Below are 23,780 nucleotides of genomic sequence, written 5' to 3'. Positions count from 1 at the left end.
GCGTGACATCACTCAGACCTTCTGTATCTTACATCACTTACTGGCTTTAGCCTAGTGTTTACGTGCTAAGCAGTGTTTTGAACAAAATGTATGATAAAAAAAAGTCAATGCTAGCATTTAAATGAATGGGGACATTGTATTGAAAATATTGAAGGCAGATGGCAGACTGAATGATAAGAAAAAACAATGTCCAAACATAGAGCAGTTCAATAAAAATTACACAAACATGATGTTTAAAAGATATAACGACATGACAGTATAAAGGTTACAAAAGGGTGATACATTTTGTGTTCTTGTCTCATCCATCAAAGATTTCTTTATTAAGAATTTGCTCTATTATGTTATCAGTATCTGGTGTCTCTTGCTTATGCAGTTATTAGTTTGAGTATTGTTTTATTATTTGGAGGTGTGTAAATTAACTTATTGATTACTAATGTAAGGAAAAGGGGTGGGACTAGATAAGTTTTGACTTCCTCTCACTCCTTTTGAACATGCAAATGACAGTATCATTTGGTTCCTTGGTTGTTGGTGTTTTGCTTTGTTTTTTTTTTCTGTTTACTTTTGTTTATGCATGGGCTATGTTCTTTTTAAATATCTGCGCATGTTCAGATAAAACAAAACGTACATCAAGATGGTGAAAAATGAAACAAACAAACAAAAAAAGAATTACTCCCTGACATGTCTGTGGATGTTTCCTCTGTATTCCGTACAGTTGCCATCTGTAGCAGCTCTTCTTCTGTGTACTCCGGTTCATACAGGTATCCTTTTGGTTCCAAAGTGAATGGAACTTCATCGTCGCTGTCATAGTCACTCATTTTGAATTTCCTACGCTGCCTCACAATCCTTAGAGTACAAACAAAAGAATTATGATACTTGATCTAACTTACACGAGGCTACAACTGGCGCCCGAAGCATAGCTTGTTTACATTCCCTACAGCTGAAAGGAGGAAGGGGGACGGAGCGCACTAGCGCTGCACGGAAGGATACATGACCAGTTAGTTAGGTCCAAATAAATGTTTATATTTCTGAAGACTTAATGCACTTAAAAAATATTTTATGTAGCGTACTCTTAAACTCTGGTATTACTTTTTGATTTTAGTTCTTGTAGAGAAAATAGCCTTTGAATCTGGTACAGTCTCTCCCTGTTAGCGCCTATTTCCTCGTCACCATTGATTACAGTCTGTGTCTTACTGAGGGAGAGGAGACAACTTTCTACTGTATTTAATGTCCTTAGTGGTCACATAGAGCTCATACAACCCCACTTCAAAAAAAACTGAACTATCCCTTTAAGAGCCACATTTAACCCAGAACTAATTTAAGACCCTAGTTCTTGCATTTTCAAAGCCAAGGTCCCTAGTTCCAGGGGAAAGGTCCTGTGGTTGAAAATCACTTATAAGAATATTGGTGCACCTTGTCTGTGTACTTTGCTTTAAGTGTCATCCGAGCTTCTTTGAAGTCCAATGCAAGGTTGATGGATGAGTGACTTTGACCTAAAACTCAGTAAGATCAGAGCCAACCATCTGAAATCATCAACAAGAAACCATACAGCTCTTTTTTTCTTACACTGACTGCTTTGCATCAGTTATGCAAGTGGATACTTAACATGTCTTCCTTAAAATTCCCCAAACACTGCTGATCTTAAAATATCCTAGTTAGGATGAGGGGCATGAATGACAGCTGACAGGGCTATTGACATTTTTTATGTGACCTGTGCACCTTTTTTTGGCAGCCTGCTCCTGCAGTTGGTCAGTGAGTGCTCTTTAAGAGCAGTGCCTGCCTTATTGGTTTTCAAATATAACTTAACCAACAAGAAAAAAATCTGTCTTTTGCAGATTATGTTAATAATCTGAGCCATAATTTATGGTGACACAAGTTAGAAGTCTGCTTAAAACTTTGTTTCAAACATTTTTATACGTGTTGTTTAAAACCTGATGGAAATGGGAGCGGATGAAACATTAGTTTTCACTTAGGGATAATTTGGATGTGTATGCATCAGCACACAATAGACACAAGCACAATGTGGGGCAGAAAATAACAGAACAAATGGGACGCAGTTAAGCAAAACACTATTATTATCCAGCATTTTATTTAAATCATTCCCCTTATTAGCATTCTGGAGAGAGTGCAGCTTAGAGAGGGATGCTGCAGGCGAAAACGTCTCACACACAGAGAAGAGAAAATATGCTAATGGAATGAAGTAAAGAGGAAGGTAAACTGGGGTGATTTATCAGCTCGAACAAAAGGAGCTTCCTGGGATTGTGTTGCCTCATATTAAAGAAGAAAAAGGTGTAAAGGAGAGATTTCTGCGAGCAAACTACTCGGCTTGGATCTCTCAACCTTCAAATTTGTCCTCAGGGTTGGAGCAAGTCATTTCACAACATCACCTCCAGGTTAGCTTTAGGACATGAGCTGTTACTGTCACTGATGTGCCAGATTTAAAATCATCTCACATTCATTTCACAATATTTCTTACTTGTTCCCCCAGATGAACTCAGGAAAAATGTCAGTCATGTTAACACAACCGGGGCTGAAACATCAACCATGAAACCTCAAGCTGTGCAATTAAGACAGTGTGAAAGAGAAATGACGGGGCCCAGATTTAAAGATGCAGCGCCTGTCCTAACCTTGGAGTCCCCCAGCACTAAGCATGATTGATGAAATGTGAAGAACCTGAGCTGGAGATGAAAAAAAACAACACACAAGTATTGGATGCAGTGTGGTCTGAGATTCCAAAGATGCTGGATGCTCCCAGGTCTCTGGCACTTTGCCTCTGTGAGGAGGTTTTAGAGGTCGCCGAGGGGGAGGAAGTGACAGAGAGCAATCAGTGGACTTCCTTTAGCAACTAAACATGTAGCAGAGGTCACACAGTCGACTGTGTGTGATGACTAGAGAGTAGATTCTAGATCCAGGATCCGTCCAGGCCCCCCACCCCCTCATCCCTGTCCCCCCTCCTTTTCAAACCCTGAGCGCTTCCTTCCCTGCCCTCCAACCATACCAAAAGGAATGAGGCTGTAACTGAGCCGGGGGGCACAGATGGAGCCTATTTATAGTCCCTACAGGGAGGTGTGAAGTTTCTTGGGATTTCTAAGAGCGGGGGCCATGGCTCCTTAAGGGGGTTGATGCAGCCTCTGTGGCCTGCGTGCTCTCTCTGCCTCTCCCGCTCCCTCTAAAGCCCCCCGTTGGTCACACAGGATTAAGATAGGGGCAGGCCAAACAAAGCCACTCGCTGCCCTTTTTTATTAGGGACACTACATCACTACAGAGGAAGGGAATCCAGCCCCAGCCTGAAGGGACAGTCAGTCTCCTCCTCTACGTGCATCTGATGACCTGCTCTTCCTTTTAACGCCGTGTAGGCTGACACAGACATGACAATCACAGTGTCTTAGTGTCATGATGCCATCCCCCAAACAGGGAGGGTGACGCTGAGTCCATGTCTCAGTCTAACTAGACAGCACATAACGTAAGAGTGAAGCTGATGGTAGCATAGCAGAATGCTACAGACGGGGACAGTGATGCACGTTGTAACCCCGGGACAGCTTTCGAGGCTTAACTGAACCAGCTTGTGATAACTGTCGGCTCTTTTGAGGCTTTATTAGATTGATGCAACAATGTGCTACAATATAATGAATATAATGAAAGTTTATCACTTGGAAACATGACGTAGTGGCAGCTATTTGTAGAGCAACAAACGAGCTAAAACCCCCTGAAAGGTTTTAGAAGCTGGAGAGAATCAGAAGACTTGGAAACTCTGAAATAGGAACTGCTCGTTGATGTTTAACATGCATGATCCTGCTCCAACATCACACATATACATGTACAAATGAACAGTATATTCTATCTCTCTATGGATGTTATTTCATGTAAATATTATTGAAAAAAATTGTATTACAGTGCCAAAAGATTTATCTGTGCTATTTTTAAAGACTAAAAAAGAAGATGTTGGGGCACAGACGGCCTAATGGTCTAGGTTGTGTCCCATGAGGTTTGCCCTCAAGTGGTTGGCTTTGGTTCAAATCCAGCCTGTGGCCTATTTCCTGCATGTCACTCTTCACTCTAGCCCCCTTTCCTACTGTATCCACTGTCCTGTCGTACCACATTAAAGGCTTGAAAAGCCAAAAAAAAAAAAAAAAATTTAGACCAAAAAAAAAAAAGAAAAAAAAAAAGATATTGGTCCAGGGCCAATTTCTCAAATGAATAAATAGATAAATGAATTGATAAATTAATAAATTACTAAATAGATAAATAAATAAATGGATAAAAAATAAATAAATAGATAAAACTTCTGACAAAAAAGACGAAAAAGGAGAAAAAAAATCACTTAATCCCACCTCCAATAAAAAAAAAAGAAAAAAAAAAGAAATTTTCCATGGCTGTTTCTTTTGAAGAATAAATCGATTGATGAATTAATAAATACATAGATGAATTATTAGATAAATAAATAAATGGATAATAAATGAATGAATGAATAAATGAATAAATAAACAAATAAAACTTCTGATTAAAAAAAAAAAAAAAAAATCCCACCTCAGTCTAAGACAGTAGTCAGCCAAAGGTTGATGGTGTCGCACTTCCGGGTGGAACATATGGGATCAAAAAGGGGTTTGGCAACCTGAGATCATTTCCTTGGCCTGGAGCAGAGGTTTCCGAACTTTTCAGACCATGAGCCCCAATTTTAAGGTCTGGAGCGCACCAACCCCCTGTTTTGGGATTACAGTAATAAGCCAATCAAAGACAGACAACAACTAAAAACAATGACAACAAAAAGGCCACCTCTTGGCATATATTACTGAATTTCAAAATAAATAAAATAACAATTATAATCAAAAAATAATAAATCAATCAATTGATCAATCAATCGCTTAATCAAGAAATAAAAAGCACTATGAATATCGTGCTATTTCAAACAGATTTAACTTTTTAAACTTTTTTTTTAGGCTTTTCCTACCTTAGATGTGATAGTAGAGGACAGTGGATAGAGTCGGAAGGGGGCAAGAGCCAGGTATGACATGCTAGAAGGGCAGGCTGAATTTGAACCTGTACCAACTGCTCAAGGGCAAATCTCACAGGGCCCGACATGGACCACTAGGCCATCTGCACTCCCCTAATTTTGTTAATAATTTTACAACAACGGATCAAATATGCGATAAAAAGTTTTTGATTTCAAAGTTATGTTATGATACCCCTACAAACACACACACACACACACACACGCACACACACACACACACACACGCACGCCCCACCCCACCCCACCCCAGAAGTGTTTTGCTAACCCAAAGGGGGTCCTGACCCCTACTTTGGGAACCACTGTACTAGTGTAATGTAAGTAAGTGAGGAATAATATGGTGAGCAGGTGGTTTGGTGGACTGGAATTGCAGTATGGTGAACAGTACCATGAGGGGTCTCAGTCTGAAGGTGGACCCTGAAACAACATCGAACTTAATGCTTACATTTGTGAGAAGGTTGGAAACAGTAATGGCATTCCCATGCTGCAAAAAACCTGAAATCTTTTAGAGTGTTTTTGTCTTATTCCTGTACAAATGGTCTTATTATACCTGATATGAGCCACATTTACCTGACTAGTCCAGGAAAATGACTTATTTCAAGAAAAACATGGGGTCTAAATTGCTTCTTACTCCTTCTTTTTCTGTTCATATATCTGGACTGATCAGCTGTTCACCACATATCTAAACTTTTGTGCTCTCCAAATACATTGATCATTTTACAGTATTTTAGCCACAGTGTCAAGTTTGAACTCAGCAGACCCTTAAAAGCAGAGGTCCCCACAGCTCAAGACAGGCATGTTGATATTAATGAAAGAAAGCTTTCATATAATGCTTTCTATCAGTAATAAATATGGGCTCAAAGTTTTTCCTGCCGTACCATCTTTAATAAACTGAAGATGGGACTCTGTAAAAACTTGAATTGCCCTATAACTGCTCCATAAATCCCATTCTCCTGTCTAATCTGTTCAGTCTTTATGTAGGGCACTTTGATTTGCCTTGATGTTGAAATATGCCACAGACATAAACTCATCAACGTGGTTTATCAGTTTAATCCTGCGCTGAACAAACATCAGCATAAACCCCTAAAACAACAATCCATCATTCCTGTCATTTCAGGGCCAAGACTGTGCTCGGAAACCTGGCAGGGAGCGAAGCGGAGGGAGCCTGCTGGTCTATTCACGTCTTCTCTTAAGCTCGGACTCATTCTGAAACTCACACTTGAAACCGCAGACAATGTGGGGACCCTCCACCGAGGACAGACGCTGCAGCTCATTAGGCCGCACCCCAGCCAATCAACGGAGGAATTTAGATGACGACTAATCACAGCCATCCTCGTAGCACAAGGCCATACGGTACATTGCACAGGCTTCTCATGTTCTCTCCATCATCGCCTGGCCATTTTCCACTGCATGAGATTCTGCATCATTGACAGTAAGCAGTCAGAGCTGTACTGTGAAGATATGGATACCAGAAACTACAACAGCCAGCAGAGACAGGAGGAGTGTTCAAATATCTCAAAATGAAATCATATAAAAGTCTCACTTGATTGACTTTTAAAATTAGCTTGGGTGAAGAGTTCATGACAGTGGAGTTACGGTACCTGGGGACATTCAGTGACAATAGTGTGTGTGTTCACTTTGACTCATATTACTTCACTTATTAAAAAAGCTGCACATGGAAAAGAGTTTGAAAAATGATGATAGAAAGTTTTTTAGGTCTTGAATATGTGTAGATAAAATTTCTGTTGCATGTTTATGAGAATAACATTCATACAATGCATTTTCTATCATAGCTGAGGTGCACCTAGGATGAAAATTACAGAGGTCAGACATTTCCTGCAGCTCTTGACCAGGTTTGCACACACTGGAGCAAGGATCCTGTCCCACTCCTCCACACAGATCTTCTCCAGATCATTTCAGGTTTTGGAGCTGTCACGGGCAAGGTGGATTTTAAGCTCCCTCCATAGATTTTCTATTGGATTCAGGTCTGGAGACTGGCTAGGCCACTCCAGGACCTTGGAATGCTTCTTACGCAGCTGCTCCTTGGTTGCCCTAGCTAGGTTGTCTGCTTTGGCCAAGCAGCAACCTCTGGACTGAGAATATAAGACAATGTTGAAGTGCTAAAACCTGCTGTTTCCCGAGTGTCTGCTTGAGGCTGGCTCCGGAAGTCACACACATACCAAGCCAAAAAAAGCTGTTCAGTCAGGACCACTTTGTTAAAGTAATCTTTATTAACTTGCACAGTTTCATTTGGCGGTATGGTTCAGTTCTGGAACTCCCTGCTCTTCCATGTGCTTGTGTGGAAAGCCTGAGGCAGGAAGAGCACACCTTCCTGCAGGGAGCGCAGCAGCAAAAATAAAAACCCAGACAGAGCAGAGCAATCGACATGAATACATTGACAGGAGGAGGTGGGGTGGAGGTGGGTTTCAAAATGCCATCAGAGGAAGCAGGAAGGAGGCTGGGCTAGAGCTGTTTAAATAGACCTCTCTGAATACAGTTTTCCAATAGGAGGCGGACACGGGAGTCAGCCGAGCAATCAGCTGATCTGCACCGATGATGACAGCTAAGCTGTTAGAGCTTGACGTCGTGGCCTGCCTGAACCAACACTATGCTTGATCTTTCACATCAGAAATTAACTTATTTACAGCCTGTCTGAATTGCTAATTTCACTATTGGCACACACTGTACAGGGTTGAATTTTTTTCTAACTCAGCGGTTCAGAGGATATCAAGATTGCGAGTTCGCCCAATCAGAGGCACTGCTCAGCTCAGGTGACTGACGGGTGCCCTATAGCTGCACTCGAAGCTCCTTCTACCTCCAATATGACCGATTTGCTTCAAAAGTCTGCTTCAGAAACAGACGGGTGACGTCAGTGAGACTATATCAATTAATTATACAGTCTATGGTTTTGGGTCATTAGCATGCTGGCAGGCCCAGCTACAACCCATCTTTAATGCTCTCAGAGAGAGAAGGAAGTTGTTCCCCAAAATCTGGTGGTACATGGCCCCATTTATCCTTACAATACAGTGCAGTTGTCCTGTCCCCTTTACAGAAAGGCACCCACAAAATGTGGTTTCCAGCCTCATGTTTCACGGTTGGGATGCTGTTTTTGGGATTGTACTCATCCTTCTTTCAAAAGGTGCTATTTCGGTTTCACCAGACTACATGACCTTCTCCCATGCCTCCTCTGGATCATTTTTTTCCCATTGTGTCAAATACTTATTTCATGCAATAAAATGCAAAATAATTATTTAGAAATCCTACAATTTGCTTTCTTGGATTTTTATCTATATTCTTTCTCTCATTCTTGAAGTGTACCTAGGATAAAAACTACACACTTCTCCATTCTTTCTAAGTGAAAAACTTGTAATATCTGTGGGTTATCAAATGCTCATTTTCCCCACTATGCCTGTATCTCTACTTTTGAGACAGTTTTGACTCCAAGCAATTGAAACCAGATAACTCTAACCAAGATGTGTATTTTTTAATTCAACATGGAGATAAGGACACACAAAATGTACAGTGAAAATTCTGTTTAAAAACTAAAAGATGTCAGGTAAGTTGAAGATAATCAGATACATTTCACTGGGTGCATCATAAATCTAATCAAACCACACATAAGCCATTAAGACCAGTTAAAAATAGACTTTTCCTTTCTTAGCCGGGTTTAACTTCAAGTTTTACTTTTCAAACCAATCCTCTTATTTTACCTTCTGCAGATTGAGCTCTACTCTCACACACTTTGGACTGTAAGGTTGAGCTCACCAGCTCTTTGACTATTCTATTTGAGTAACTGTACCAAGAGAGTAAATACCTTGCTTTGTATATCCCCCAAAGGCTCACTCTAATGCATCACTTCCTACATAACACAAGTAAATACATGTGTGGCCTACATAAAGATTTTAGTGCAGGTGTCATGTGAACTGTGAAGCTGTTATAGCTTCTTCTACACGCTGGCAGCTAAATGATACCATGGGCCCCCTCACTTGCTACAATAACTCATCTATATAGAGCAGCACTGTCACCTCTGCATGAAGGGTGCTACTACAACACAGCTTACTGCTCCAAAATCACTGTGAACTGTAAGATCAAATTTTACCACTGGGTGTCACCAGTGCCCCACAGATCCCACACTCAGGGCAAGCACCAAAAGTGGGACATGAACAGAGATTGGTTTCACCAAAACTGCACAATAAAAATAAATGTATTAATAGAAGTAAAACAGCTGCACAGTTGATCAAATTAATGGGACAAACATATGCATGTTTTTATTAAATTGGGGGCTGCAAAATTACACCTCAGGTTTTCAAAGCTGAAAATGTGCAAGTTTTTAATCATGGCTTCTACAAAGTGACATGAACAGCACATTCTATTGTTCTGAGTTCAATTTCTGGAGTGGAAGTATTTCCTGATACACAGGTCCCATTACTCACACTCACTTTGTTCAGACTGCTGAACCCAGCAGAGTGGCAGTCAGGCAGCCTTCTCCACAGAGGACCGGTCTTGCAGTGATCAGCAAATACACGGACCACTCTAATCCCCCCCACCATGCTGCCTGCCCATGGTCAGTTTGCCTTTTTTTTCTACAAGCAACTGGCCTCAAAGAAAAGGTTTTGGAGAGTTTGTTTCACTGAAAGCATTATGTGGTCTGCTGGACACAGGTGGATTTTTCACTGTCAGCAGGCACACTTTCCTTGTACTTCTTGTTCAGCCAATTTTGGGCTGTTTTTGCAATCACTTTCTCACTAAGATGAGGTATTTTTAAATGTTGCTGATGCAGCATGTTGTCATTTCATGGAATCAATCTGGAAACACCAGTGACAGCACTTTAAATTACCCAGAAACTTCTTTTCTTCGAAAAGGCTGTCTAAAGTGTGATGTTATTTAAATCAACCTCAGACTACTCCCAACCAAGACATGTGGAATTCAAGACTATTAAATCCTGATCATAATAAAAAAACACTGAATGCCCACCATGATAAATAAATATTTTTAACCAGTATTGAATTTCACTGGTGTCTTTCGTCAGCCTACCAACAATAAAGTGTATTCCGGAACTTCAACAGTTGAGAATTCCCGGTTCATCCCTTTAAGTTCACAAAAAGTAGGCGTTTTCCCATCGACCAATCATAACATTAAACGCTTGATGCGCTGAGTATCGCAACGCCTGGACAGCCAATCCTGATCAAGCTTTACAGCGGCCAGTTGAAGTGTCTGAAGGGACACGAGGGACAACTCTAAACTCATTCATTCAACTCTTCACTTTTCCTGGTAGTTGAGGAGTTAGCAATTCCTCAGACATTATATTTTATTGTGTTGTTTTAAGGAAGTAACTTCACATCCGCGTCTTTGCTTATTTACCAAAATAAGCTAATATGACAAAAATCCTGCAAGCTTACAGCGTTGTTAAATCTCTGAGACATGGATGTTTGGCTGGCAGAAGAGTTGGGAACACATCGGCCTGGCTCAGACATCAAACTACAAAACTTTTTAGTGTGAAGGTAAGACAACAACTTGAAACATGACGGAGTGATTTCACGCTAAAAGCACCGTCTTTTAAGCCTTCCGCGAAAGTGAGACCAGGAGTGCTGACGTCGCAGCATGCCTCTGGAGTCAAAGCCGGATCCTAGATGGAAAAAGAAAAAGCCTGTGATTTCTTGCCGTTATATCTCTAAACAAGCCCAAGCTGGGTCAGTCAAGCCAGTGTCTGAACCAATAGGGTCTAGTGTTATGTTCGGCGTTGGTGTATCAAAACAGACGATCCTATTTTTGGCACAAGTGGAAGCAGTGCTGTTATGTACCGGTTTGTTACAGCGCTCTTCAGTTAGCAACAGGCCAGTGGAGGCAGGTGGTAGAAAAACAACAAAAGTCGGATTAGAACTAGAAAAGGTCATTTCTAGTGGATTATTTTACGCCGAATTGACACCTGGCTACATCTGACCTATCTTAACATAGGGTTTAACTTTCTTGAAGTGTAATTTAATTGTAATGCAAAATTTCGGTGAAGTGTCAGATATTATAATGGTATTCGGTGCTGAAAAGAACTACTAAAACTAAACACTTTCAAACACAGTAAATATGACATCATAAAAAATGTCTTGCTTTAAATTATTGATGTTTTCAGTCTGCCCTCATAAGTAATCTTTTAGCACACATCTACAGGAATCCAGAGCATCATTCTGGTTAACATTTGGGAGAATTGCATCATATTTAAGATCCGCCCTGATTGCAACATCTTCTTCCGTCCTCATCACACTTCCACAGAAAAGCCCACACATTAGCGGTTAGAGTTCTGGGAGTTTCAGTTTCAGTTTACAAACCTTGCCATTTGCTGGATGGAACTCAACTCCAGCCTTTAAGTGCCCTAATGATCTTAACATGTTGTGCATAGCATATGGCATGACTGCATGTCACACTGCACATGCAATCTACAAGAGTACAGAGTGTGAAAAAGAAAAATTCTTTCTTTCTTTCTTTCTTTCTTTCTTTCTTTCTTTCTTTCTTTCTTTCTTTCTTTCTTTTTCACACACACAGAGCAGAAGAACAGATTTGTCTGTCTCAGCATTCACAGAACAAATTCACTTTGGCCTGCAGTTTCAGCATGGGGTCCCACAGGCTCTCTGGAAGTTTTGTCTTCAGTCTCTCGAAACTTGCTCCATATAAAGAGAATTGATTATTCTTTCTCTTCATCTGATTTATCTTTTCACTCCCAGGCCCAGACGGCCCACCTGGTCTTGGAGGATGGCACCAGGATGAAAGGTTTTTCCTTTGGGCAGGATGTCTCTGTAGCTGGGGAACTGGTCTTCAATACTGGATTGGTGGGGTAAGACAGAAACATGTTCACATGAGTCAAACTGTATTTGACACGAAATGAGGCTTTACATGGTGGGCGGGTCAGATTCTAGGGTACAAATTAAAAATTCAGCCTCATTGTGTAGCAGCTTCAGTGTGAAGTTTTGAAAGTATAAACAAATACTTGTTCTTCTCTGTCACTGCTTTAGGTATCCTGAGGCCCTTACTGACCCGAGTTACAGAGGTCAGATCCTGACTCTGACCTACCCTATTGTTGGAAATTATGGGGTTCCCAACACGCAGGAGCTGGACGAGCTGGGCCTAAGAAAACATGTTGAGTCAGAGCGCATCCAGGTAGGAAACTGCCCCTGAGGCCTCCAGTTACATGGAGGCTTGAAAACTGTGCTTTGTTCATTAAAATTTCAAATTTTTGTCTGTTTTTTTTGGAGCCAAAGCCAAACAGATAGTCCACATAGATCGTCAAAGCCCTTCATAACACAGCGTATGATTATTTGTGAAGAAAATCTGTCATTTGTTTTAAAACAGACTTAAACGGAAAACTTATGTGTCAGCTAAAGTTGAACATCTGTTCGAGTCGCAATAAAAGAACTAGTTTGTGACATTTTAACTGTGACCGCACTGCACTTCTCTTGAAGAGTGCTGTCTCTAGTATTTGACTAGGGATCGTCTGGACAGTGATCAAGTAGCTTGTCTAAGAGGAAGTTGTCCTACCCAATGGATTGTCATTTCTGTCATCACTGTGGCTTAACTGATCCCCCAACCTGGGGAATTCAGAGCCCTCTGGTGGTCTTGTAGCTGCCAAGACTGACCATAAAATTTAGCCACTTAAGAGCCAAAATACCTTGAGTCATTGCTTCTGACCAGTTAGTGCTTACAGACAGTGATTGTAAATTATTTCACTTTTTTTGAGCTGGTTTGAGAAGTTCAGAGGCTCCAGAAGAAGATGTTGACCACAGCGTAGAGGTTGTTTACAAGTGGTTAACTGTTTACTTAGTCTGCTCCCTGAGGAGGGACCTTTATGTACCTTTATCACCAGACTAAGAGCCCTCCTGGCCTCAGGTCAGACTCAAGCCCCAAGATTTGCCATTGGGTCAATGATCGACGTGAGGTTAACCTGCAGCCTACCCCAAAGAGGCAAAGTTTTACAGCAGTATACGATGGGTTACGAAGGCCTTTTGGGAAGGTCAACATTTGAGATAGACAAGCATAGCCTGATTGTCTCAAGCCGAACAACTAGGGTTCAAAGATGATGGACCAAAGACCAACAAAGGCTCCATCCAAACTTGCTGACCTCGTGTAAACCTTAATCACATGCTAAAAGGAGAAGCTCCTTAAACTCAGCCCTACTTGGAACCACGACTTGACTGATGATTCTACAAAGACCATCACCCTCATCCATCATCTGACAACTCAGAGTTTACCTGCGGGTCAGTTGCCTCTTTTTATGTAATGAAGCTTGTCATGATTCTTATCCTATGAGCTTTCATGGCTTCCTTTGGAATGGGACTGAAGAAGCAGTGGTTGAAGTTCCTTGAAGACGCTCCCCTCCAACTGGAGCTTAGAAACCTCTAAATGATACATTATCTCTTAGCTTATTTGACAACTTTGCTGGTGTTTGAGGAACACCTACTCCACTTCTGGATCATCAAACACAAAGTAGTTACGTTTTGCAAGAGTCCAGATTGTTGCTGAGAGATTCTTAAATTCCAAACTACTCGACTCAGTGTTGAAGCATGTGGTAAACTCAAACCACGCTCTAACGTGGTGGCCCATCTCCTTGTTCCCCCCACTGGTTTACACCCCCTTTGATATCCCTAGTGTGGTGAATGCCATCCAGGTCCTAAACAAATTCTTGTTGGGCTACTTTTCTTACTTTAGTTTGAAAAAGAAATTGACCAGGACCCAGAAAACCTTTCCATTGACTTTGATGCAATAATGACGGATCTGAGGCTGTGTTTACTTGTTCTTGCTGACTTTGAAACTGGGACCTTTAAGAAACAAATCTAAGGTTGACATTTCTGGCAAATGCACACTTTGTGCTTCCTTCGCCTTTTTTTCAGTCTGTGATTCTTGAACCTTTTCACTCTGCACTAAAAAATATATTAAAATGCAAAAGAGTAGTAAAATGGCTTAAGCCACTCGCATGTATAGATATGACCAGACTGCGAGGGACTAGGGGAAGAAATATTTATAGAACATCAGTGTTCCCAAGCAGACATTTTGCAAAGACATTGAGAATTTCATTAACTATGATGCATTGTCTCATTGAAGGATTCAGAGAATCTGCAGAAATCATTGAACAAAAAAGACGAGTTTGGTTACTGATACAGGATGGAAATGGTCTTCTTGGTGGCATTGTACTTAAAGCAGACACAACTCTATAGTGGGATTCACCGCATGGGCTCAAAATCACTTCCACAAACTGTGGTCAGTAAAGATAGTTTGCTACTACATCCACACACACAGGCTAAAAATAAAGCACACAGAGGCACATCAACCTGAGTCAAAAAGCCAAAGACATAAGACAACGTGATGTACCACGATATAAGACATGCCTCTGTCCCATGTTTTCCAAAATATGTTGTCGGTTTTGTATTTTAAAGCATAGATTTCTCACAGAGCAAATCCGTTCTAACAATCAACATGTTGTTTTTGCTCTGCCTTCACTTTCACATTGGCTTTACATGATTCAAATCATCAAACTCTGTTTAATCAATACCTCTCACAGCTTGTTATGGGATTGGTATTGTATAATACTCTCGGCAGTTTGTTGAGCAATGTCATTCAGTTACCAGCTTTTCATGTTGCAATGTATGCAGGAGTTGTTAGAAGTTGTGCAACCTTGAGATAACTCCTCTTTTTTGGTGGTTGTTCTTTTTTTTTTTACTCCTATTGAAAACCACCATCCAACAAAGTAGTACCATGGAAACAGTGCCTGATTTTTTGTCTATGTGATTCACAATACCTTCAACAACATGAATTGGCCACCAATTGTTTGTGTTTGCTATGAATAACACATGGTTGGTGGTTTCTGGCTTATCAGTCTGTGCGTCACCTTAGCCTTGAGTGAAATGTCTCCCAACAGAAGACTTCTTTGCTTTATTTTATCAGCAGTGGGACCAAGGTGGGGACACTTGTGTCTTTATGAAAAAATATCTTAAATACTAGTTGACTGAGTTATGCCCAGAAATTACTGTTCTATTGTCTTAGATTTGGTGATTTCTTAGCCTTCATTTACAAAGTACTACATTATGTGAACTCTAACTCATCCAGTAATTTTGTGAATGACTTCATTCTGTGAATGGAAACTAAGAGTATTCCTTTTACCTGAGCAGTAAGTGAGCCTAAGTCCTTATTAGCAAGCGTTAACAGGAGCTTACTGACACACTGAACCGTTTTAACGTGTTGTTTGCAAAGTAAACATTTTACTTTGTTAGCAGGGTAAATTTATGACATTGATATTTAGCCCTAAGGTCTGCTTCACAGAGTCACTAGGTTACTCTGCGGCTCAAAGACTCTTGTGCTCATTATTGTTGGAGCTTTGGGTGTCTGCATACTAGACATGTTTACACTTGTTTGTCAGCACACAACATCATGACCATGCAGATGTAAAGTCCCTGAGTCAGAGCTGAGTTATTCAATACTTTTAACGTGATCATTAATTTGTCTTTTTTTTTTACCTTTCACATGGTTCTAGAATTATTTGCTTTTCTTTTAGGAAAATTGTTTTTTCTTATAAAAAATTGAATTTGAAAGAAAAGATTATTAGATGTTACAGTTAGAACAACATCAACTGTTGTGAGGGTTTTATGTATTTCCCACACAAGTTAACACATGTTCAGGAACACTGTTAAACAATGCTCTTCTCATTAATGAGAACCAAGAACCAGTCTACTCTCCTAACTGGTACTGTGTTTTCCTGGTTCTAGGTATCTGGTCTTCTTGTTCAAGACTACAGCCATGAATACAGCCACTGGAACTCCGTCAAGTCTTTGGGACAATGGCTTCAAGAAGAAAAGGTACTGATTGTAATGATTTTAATATGTAGCGTGCTTCCAAAAAAAGGAGAGATTGATTTTTACAAATGGAGGATTTTCACGTTTTACCATTCTCCTTCAAAGGTTCCTGCACTGTTTGGAATTGACACCAGAATGCTGACCAAGGTCATCAGAGACAAGGTAACGCAACTGTGAAGAGTTTAACTACCACATCAATATGTCCTCATTGATCACTCATTCTTTTGCATGTGATTTCCTCCCAGGGGACAGTGTTGGGGAAAATTGAATTTGATGGACAGCCCGTTGAGATATCTGACCCCAACCAGAAAAACCTCATAGCCGAGGTCTCAACCAAGGTAACAGTTGTTGCTGTCACATTCAAAATACCCAAACAGTGTTTGTGAACATTTGTTTAAGTGGATGAAACAGACCAAAGTTTGATTAATGTATTTTTCTACAGGAAACCAAAGTGTTTGGAAAAGGAAACCCAATAAAAGTGGTGGCTGTGGACTGTGGCATCAAACACAACATCATCCGCTTGCTGGTCAAGGTATTCAAGCATCCTCTATTAAAGTTCATACACTGAATAAATACTTCTTTAATACGACCCAAAATAAATGAATCTGCTTAAATATGGAACAAAAGTCAAACCTCATGACACGCCTTCTACGACCTGACCTAGAAAACTTGAGAAGGTGAAGTTAACATAATAACCCCCCCCAGGTACAAAAGGGAAAAAAAAAGTCTTAGACTGTTTGTTCTTTTCATTTAGCTTTAGGGGAAAGTGGGCCCCTCTTTTGTTTGCTTCCGTTGATGGTAACCTGTTGATGTTAGCTTGTAATTGGTTGTAACACTGAGTCATTAAAAGCAGCCGGCAGCAGTCTGCTTTGACTGTTAAAAAATATTGTTTCCTTAATTTGCTTATTTTTGTCCCTTTACCGCCTGAAGGTTTATTAAAATACCTTATTGTGTGATTGTTTCACCTCTTTTTCCCTATAACAGAGCTTTTTTAAGAGAAAAGAGGCTGTTCAACTGCTCATTAGTACAAATATCTAATCAACCAATCACATGACAGCAACCTAACGCAGTTAATCTTACATACATGGTCAAGACATGTATTCATTAACATCCTTGCTGCATACAACTGTTTACATTTGCACATAAACGTTAAATATTTCTGCAGTAATCTGTTCATCTGTGTGCAGAGGGGTGCAGAAGTCCACCTTGTCCCCTGGGATCAGGACCTGATGAGCCTGGAATATGATGGCCTCTTCATCTCCAATGGACCAGGAGATCCATCCTTAGCCAAAGCACTCATCCAGAATGTTCGCAAGGTAGGACCTGGTGCTGCTCAAAGAAGAAATGTGACTTATTCGATTTCTGCAGAGTGTGTTAAACATGAGCCAAAGGGAGCAGAAGTTATTTATAAGCAATGGAAAGTCCTTGAAACTTCAGTGTAATTTAATCTGAATCATTCACTATGCACCACTTTATTTTCACTGTAAGCTGCATTTTTTAAAAACTACTTTAGTGTAACTTTATGGGCCTGATCTACCAAGATAGTAAATAATGAACGCTAAGTTGTGTGTACAAACTAAAAAAATGCTTGTGCTATTAGTAGACGTGTTGCAGGTGCTCTACATTTGATAACAGAAGCAAACCGGCCTCTTTAAATTAGGATTTAGCGCGTGCTACCTGCTGTCACCATGGGACAGAGTAGCCGTAAAAGAAAAGTGAAGTTTGAAGTCATGGAGGTGGAGAAATCAGACGGGTGGGTTACAGGCAAGCAGAGATGTGTCCAATGTGGTGTGCTCCCTTCGCCATGACACTACAGTCCAGCAACAGTGCGGAGGTCATTCAATGGCAGTGGTTCTTCAACTGTGCCGCCGACGAATGAAAAGGAAGGTTCATCTCCTGTGCTCTCTCCGGAGACCGAGATGAATGTTCATTGCGCATGGGTGGAGACCAAAGAATCAAAGCTCAAAAAAAGCATTTTTGAATGACCCTACTATTTTTATTCCTGACACTCAAAATATGTTGATTAGATAAGATTCTCCGTTTCCCTTTGTCTGTCATTACACCTCTGCCTTCTTCTGAATGCAGCTATTTGTGCATAACACTGTGCCAGTTTGCACCTGCTATTCAAACATGCTAAATATAGATAGAGAAACACTGACTGCTAACAGTTTCAGGTTTTTGTTTGCATGTCCTCCCAAACATTTTGCATCTGCATATATTCTGCTTATTCACTAAGTCAAACATGCTAAATGGATTGCACGTGCTATTTTGTTCATTTGACAGACACAGTTCTTGGTGCATCTGGTCAGGACATCAGCTTTGCACATACTATCAAGTTTGCACATGTTTTTATACACGCAAACCTACAGTAGATCAGGCCCTGAGTGTAGAGAGTTTCCAATTTTTGTTTCTGTGTTTCTATCATGGCCTTTTTATCTAGTACATGAAGCTGATATTTGTTCCTTTCTATGCAGGTGCTTGAGAGTGATCGTCCAGAGCCGGTGTTTGGGATCTGTATGGGCAACCAGATCACAGCTTTGGCTGCAGGCGCCAAGTCATATAAGCTACCTATGGGCAACAGGTGAGCTCTTTTCATTTACTGTTCCTCACCAGACCGCCATGTGCATACCCCAAAGGTCTATCAAAAGCAACATGCAAATTATATTTCTCTTAAAACATTTGCACAGTGAAAGCACAATCACTCAAGCATGGATAATGATTTTACTTGCATGAAGGCTTTTGTGAAACTGGTTGAAGACTCCACAGGGAACCTTACAGGCCTCATTTTAAAACAACATCACTTTTATTAAGCATGAAATTCTCCACACAGGACTGTATCTAGTAAAAAAAAAAATGATGATAAAATATTGAAAGAGTCATAAATACTGTGTTTTATGCATGTCTGTCAACCCCCAGAGGCCAGAACCAGCCAGTGCTGAATGTGATGACAGACCAGGCATTTATTACAGCACAGAATCATGGCTATGGCATCGACAGCCAGTCATTGCCCCCAGGATGGAGCCCACTCTTCATCAATGCAAATGACGGCACAAATGAGGTTTGTTTGAATGCTCACTTACATACACTAATCTGCTGACTGGAGTTCACAAACAGCATTGTACAAAACAAATCGACTTGCTTCTTAAATGCTGATGTATACAAACCTGAATTCTGGTGTTTTGCTCCGTTTCTAATGTTATCTCTGCATTTTTTCCAGGGTATCATGCACAACACCAAACCTGTTTTTACAGCCCAGTTCCACCCAGAGGCCAAGGGGGGTCCCACAGACACAGAGGTAATCAAGGCTTTGAGAATGCTGCATAAGGGCTCTGTATGCAAAAGTTTAATTGAGGTGTTTTTACAGACTTCTGTGAAAGTTGGAGTTTTCAGCTGAAATAGGACTTGTACATTATCAATGTGAACAGTTGAAGAATCTTTATTTAAAGATGCTATGAGGATGATCTGTTTTAATTGGACTGCCTTGCCAGGTTCTGGCCTGTAGTCTCCGCACACTGTCGTAAATTTCTTTTAGCCAGGTGTTTGTTTTTTGAATTAAATGGTAGGGATGGGTACCTTTCACATTTGAAACGATATGGTACCAATTTGTTTAATAATAAAATGAAAACTATTTTTTATTTAACATATTTATTCTTCAATATATAACCCTGTAATGCTGTGTTCTCACAGTCACATGGTACCTTTTGATTTTACCTGAACCGGTACCCGGTACTTTTGAGAGAATTCTATTGGTACCAATAAAAGTACCCAATTAGGTACCCATCCCTATTTGATGGAGAGTGGATCGAAATATTTTTCTTGTTCGAGACAACTTTTTATCACATACGACACACTGAGGTAAGGTATTTATCAGTACAGTAACGTAGCGCTACAGTTTGAAACGTGACACCAAGCAAACGTTATAGCAGCCTGCTATATGTAGTGCTATCGACAGCCCGGTGCTCCAACGTATCTGTAGGCTAGCTTGACAACAAGTAACACTGTCAGTTTGTAATGTAATTTAGTAGTTGTCTATATTTAACACAGCTGACAGCCCTGTGCTCTAAGACATGTCTGTAATGTGTAACGTTAGTAAATCCTGGTTATGTCCTGCCAGTCATCTGCCAATCAGAGCTAACGTAACCTCACTCTTCATTTTATTGATAGACTCTCAAGTTTGAACAGACCACTGCAGAATAACTGCTGACTGTGGGTTGGAATGAACATTATAAACAGTTTAGCTCATGTGTTAGCCTTTAGCTCTGTCTGACAGTTAGGCTCCAGTGTCCACCATCACTACAAAATTAATTACAGAAATCATTTTCAGCTGAGAAAAACACAGACCTCTCTTTTCACTACTAAACTTCGTCACCCGGCGTGGTATTTTCATAGAGACTTGGACGTGCCATGAATCAGTCTGGTTAGCATTTCAAAATAACCTGTAACCTCTAATAATGTTGATGATGATCTCTTTCTAAATTGTGGATTACAATCAGGCATTTATCTAGAAAGGAGGCTTTTTCAAGATCATTTAGAAACTCCTCGCAGCCCATTTAAAAGGAAAAAAAACAAGCAGGAGAAACCTTGCTGTTTAAATTTCTGTTGACCTTTTGTTAAATAACACAGGCAAACAGTTGCACCATTGTCAACATCTTAGTCATCTGTCGTATCTAATGTTTAGAGACCTCAGGGCCACAGGTGTGAAGGAAGACCACAGTCTGCCTGTCCCTCTCCCAACAATCAAGCATTGATGATTCTGTGTGGCAGCTCCTGTCTCTCACACGACAGGCAGGGACCGTAGTTCAAGTCGTGGTCAAAGTGTAGCGTGACCTCTGTCATATTAAGGCAGAATAATAGGACCTGTCCTCTCTAGCGAAACACAGAGTTGACAGCTCTGCTGGAGGATTCTTGCCTCCACACTGGTTTGGCGTTTGAGAGCATCATAAATATTTTGCACTGTGTTCATGACAAATATGGTAAGCCCACCAGCTGTCTGGATCGTGCAGGGCTTCTCCATGTATTCATTGTGGGATTTCAAGTCACATCACTGCATTAAATATGTGGCAAAAATTACATGATAATTATGTTATGATTTTTATATACGACAGATTTTGAGACAAAAAAATTAGAAAGAAAAAGCCTGTCATTAAATTCATACTAATAATGCATGGTTGATGAATTTGTGTGCTTTTTTTGTAGATTTTTCTGTAGACATCCTTTCATGGAAGTGAACGCTCACATCTCAATGTAACCTAAAGTATGTCAAACCCAAAAAGTGTAATGATTCCTTCAGCGGCCTCAAGAATCAATGATTCTCGCCCTGACAAGATTAGAACCCTGGAAAAATTCTGTCCACATCCTCACCTCATACCCTCTGATGTTATTTCATTTTTTACAGAAATCTCCAAGGTGTTTTGGTTACTTCTCAAAATTCTTTTGAACTCATAAAAACCAGGAGTTAGGATCCTCTCACACTATTCAGAGTTGTTAACACACCTTTTTCTTTTTTTGTTCTTCCACAGTTTCTCTTTGATGCCTTCATATCTCTGATCAAAAAAGGAAAGGACACAAATTTAGTGTCAGTAATGCCAAAGAAACCCACCATCCCTCCCAGAGCTGAGGTACGTACACTTCCAGACAGCACACAGGTTTAACCAGTTTGTTCTTTATGAACACTATGTCCTTGTATGTCCGGGATGCAAAGGACTATAATTAACTCTACATTGATTTAAAAGGTTATCAGCAAATGTATCTAACAGGATGTGCTACATAAGTTGTTACATGTTAAATGCTCTTGATGCCTCACCTGTGCATTGTGTTCTGCAGGTATCAAAGGTGCTGGTTTTAGGCTCTGGTGGTCTTTCTATTGGTCAGGCGGGAGAGTTTGATTACTCTGGATCCCAGGCTGTCAAAGCCATGAAGGTAAGCAGTAACAGAAAAACATCAAAAGGTGAATCTGTGTCATGATGCCTCAACATTTTGTGGTCACACTGCATTTACATAAACAATTTCACTACGCCAGCTCTATTCACTTGGTGGTCAAAAGCAATCCCAGAGTGGCCTGAAAGCAGCTGCCATGTGATTATGACTTGGGTCTCACGAGAAAAACATCTTTTACTAACACTGATAAGGTCTTAAAAAAAATTCCAACATTATTACAAATATTGACTGCAACACCCAACGTAACCTAGCAACTAACCCACAATGCATTTTGTAATTGAGCAGGTGTGTTTGAAAAGTTAACATTAGCAGTCCTACACAGGAGAAAATAGCATGTCTCTGTCTACCTACAAAACAAAAAATCAGCAAGGAAACTTATCAGTTTAATCCTGTGGTGACTGAAAATAATTTATTTATTTTCCCAAAAAGTCAGAGAATAAAAACAATATGTTTGTTCTAAAATGAGTGTGTTGCAGGACTGAAAGCTTTTTGAGGTTTGAATGTAAGGCACAAGTAGCAGACTTGTTTTGACTTGAAAAGTATTCGAGATGACAGGACCAGACTTAAAAATCAGGGGTTAATCTAGAGAAATTACAAGTCGGGACTGGAGCCAGAAACAAGGTTAAAAAGCGGGAGAATTCCTCCTAAATCGGAAGTGTTGGCAGGTCTACCCAACAGAACAGACCTACAGGAGCAGCAAATTTGATATGCCTGAGTTTTGAGTAGCCTGTTGGGTAGGGCTGGGCGATTATGGTAAAAATAAGAATCCCGATTATTTTAAGTGATATTGAAATCACAATTAATATACACAATTATTCATTTATTCAAAAACTTCAGTACTGATTTAAACACAACTTTAAAGAACCAGCAAATGGCACATACAGTATTATTGATCCACGTAAGTCACATACTCGCTGTGGCTGCACATGGAACACAGAAGTGCTATGAAGCACAGGAACTTGCATACATCTACACTGTGTGGCATATTAATTGTTTTCTTCGATTATATTGTTTTTATGATTGTCAGATGGCAAAATTGAAATCACGATTAATCCAATTAATTGTCCAGCCCTGCTGTCCGGTTAAAACTGGTGTTTTCAGGAAGGAAATACAGTTGCTACTTCAACGTAATTGATGTAAAAGGCAAAAACATACATGTACACATCATGTCCCAGAGCAAAACCTGCTCAAAACCTTAATTCTTTTGCAAAATCAAAGGTTTTTCAAAAAAGTAACGCAAGACTTACTTTACCTAGCAACTGATTACATTTATGAAGGAGTAATTCAGTTACTGATTCAATTACTTTTTTGGGAAAGTAAATAACTAATTACCTAACACTGACTATACGTAACATCAAACATTTTCTAAAAGACATCGTGTTCTCCGTTTGTTTTCAGGAGGAGAACCTGAAAACAGTGCTCATGAACCCAAACATAGCCTCCGTTCAGACCAACGAAGTGGGCACCAAGCAGGCGGACTCAGTCTACTTCCTGCCGGTAACGCCAGAATTTGTAACGGAGGTCATTAAGACTGAACGCCCTGATGGCATCCTCCTCTCCATGGGTGGACAGACTGCTCTCAACTGTGGTGAGATTTCTGCAATAATGTTTCCAGTTTACACCTCTGTCAGGCTCAGGTCTGTCGTTTTCTATCAAAGATTCATTTGACCAGTGTCACTCTATGTCCTGATGGATCCAAGCACCTCATAGGAGAAGAAATGCTCAGTGAGATAACTATTCCTCATCTGTATGTCTAACCATTCATCTGTGTGGATTGGTGGTCAGGAGTGGAATTGTTCCAGCGCGGCGTCTTGGAGCAGTATGGAGTGAAGGTCCTGGGAACCCCAGTCGAGTCGATCATGGCCACAGAAGATCGTCAGCTTTTCGCCGACAAGCTGATGGAGATCAATGAGAAGATCGCGCCCAGTATTGCTGTGGAGTCGGTGAGGATGCTAATCTGTGTTAAACAGTAACTCTCTTTATATAATAACCAGCGAATTGAATAACAT

At 40.4% G+C, this 23,780-nt stretch overlaps 1 protein-coding gene across 3 annotated transcripts in view; it reads left to right on the top strand.

Moving 5' to 3' along the window:
* Positions 1 to 6,306: 6,306 nt before the first annotated feature.
* cps1 (carbamoyl-phosphate synthase 1, mitochondrial) overlaps positions 6,307 to 23,780 on the top strand; it is a 67,532-nt gene continuing 50,058 nt past the window's right edge. For 2 of the 3 annotated variants that reach the window (XM_074694429.1, XM_074694430.1), the window contains exons 1-15: positions 10,180 to 10,506; positions 11,719 to 11,828; positions 12,007 to 12,151; positions 15,748 to 15,837; positions 15,940 to 15,996; positions 16,080 to 16,172; positions 16,277 to 16,366; positions 17,022 to 17,150; positions 18,309 to 18,415; positions 18,751 to 18,892; positions 19,052 to 19,129; positions 21,354 to 21,452; positions 21,658 to 21,753; positions 23,170 to 23,359; positions 23,557 to 23,714. In XM_074694429.1, coding sequence (XP_074550530.1) covers positions 10,381 to 10,506; positions 11,719 to 11,828; positions 12,007 to 12,151; positions 15,748 to 15,837; positions 15,940 to 15,996; positions 16,080 to 16,172; positions 16,277 to 16,366; positions 17,022 to 17,150; positions 18,309 to 18,415; positions 18,751 to 18,892; positions 19,052 to 19,129; positions 21,354 to 21,452; positions 21,658 to 21,753; positions 23,170 to 23,359; positions 23,557 to 23,714 — 1,710 coding nt within the window. In that variant the 5' untranslated portion in view covers positions 10,180 to 10,380. Of the gene's footprint in view, positions 6,359 to 10,179; positions 10,507 to 11,718; positions 11,829 to 12,006; positions 12,152 to 15,747; positions 15,838 to 15,939; positions 15,997 to 16,079; positions 16,173 to 16,276; positions 16,367 to 17,021; positions 17,151 to 18,308; positions 18,416 to 18,750; positions 18,893 to 19,051; positions 19,130 to 21,353; positions 21,453 to 21,657; positions 21,754 to 23,169; positions 23,360 to 23,556; positions 23,715 to 23,780 lie in introns of those variants that run through there. The other variant, XM_074694431.1, reaches the window with a different exon arrangement.

This window comes from Halichoeres trimaculatus, unplaced genomic scaffold (genome assembly GCF_033239565.1).
Source record: "Halichoeres trimaculatus isolate MK-OKI-2021-1 unplaced genomic scaffold, fHalTri1.1 fHalTri1_scaffold_19, whole genome shotgun sequence".
Lineage (NCBI taxonomy): Eukaryota > Metazoa > Chordata > Actinopteri > Labriformes > Labridae > Halichoeres > Halichoeres trimaculatus.
This window is presented reverse-complemented; position numbering and strand designations above follow the sequence as displayed.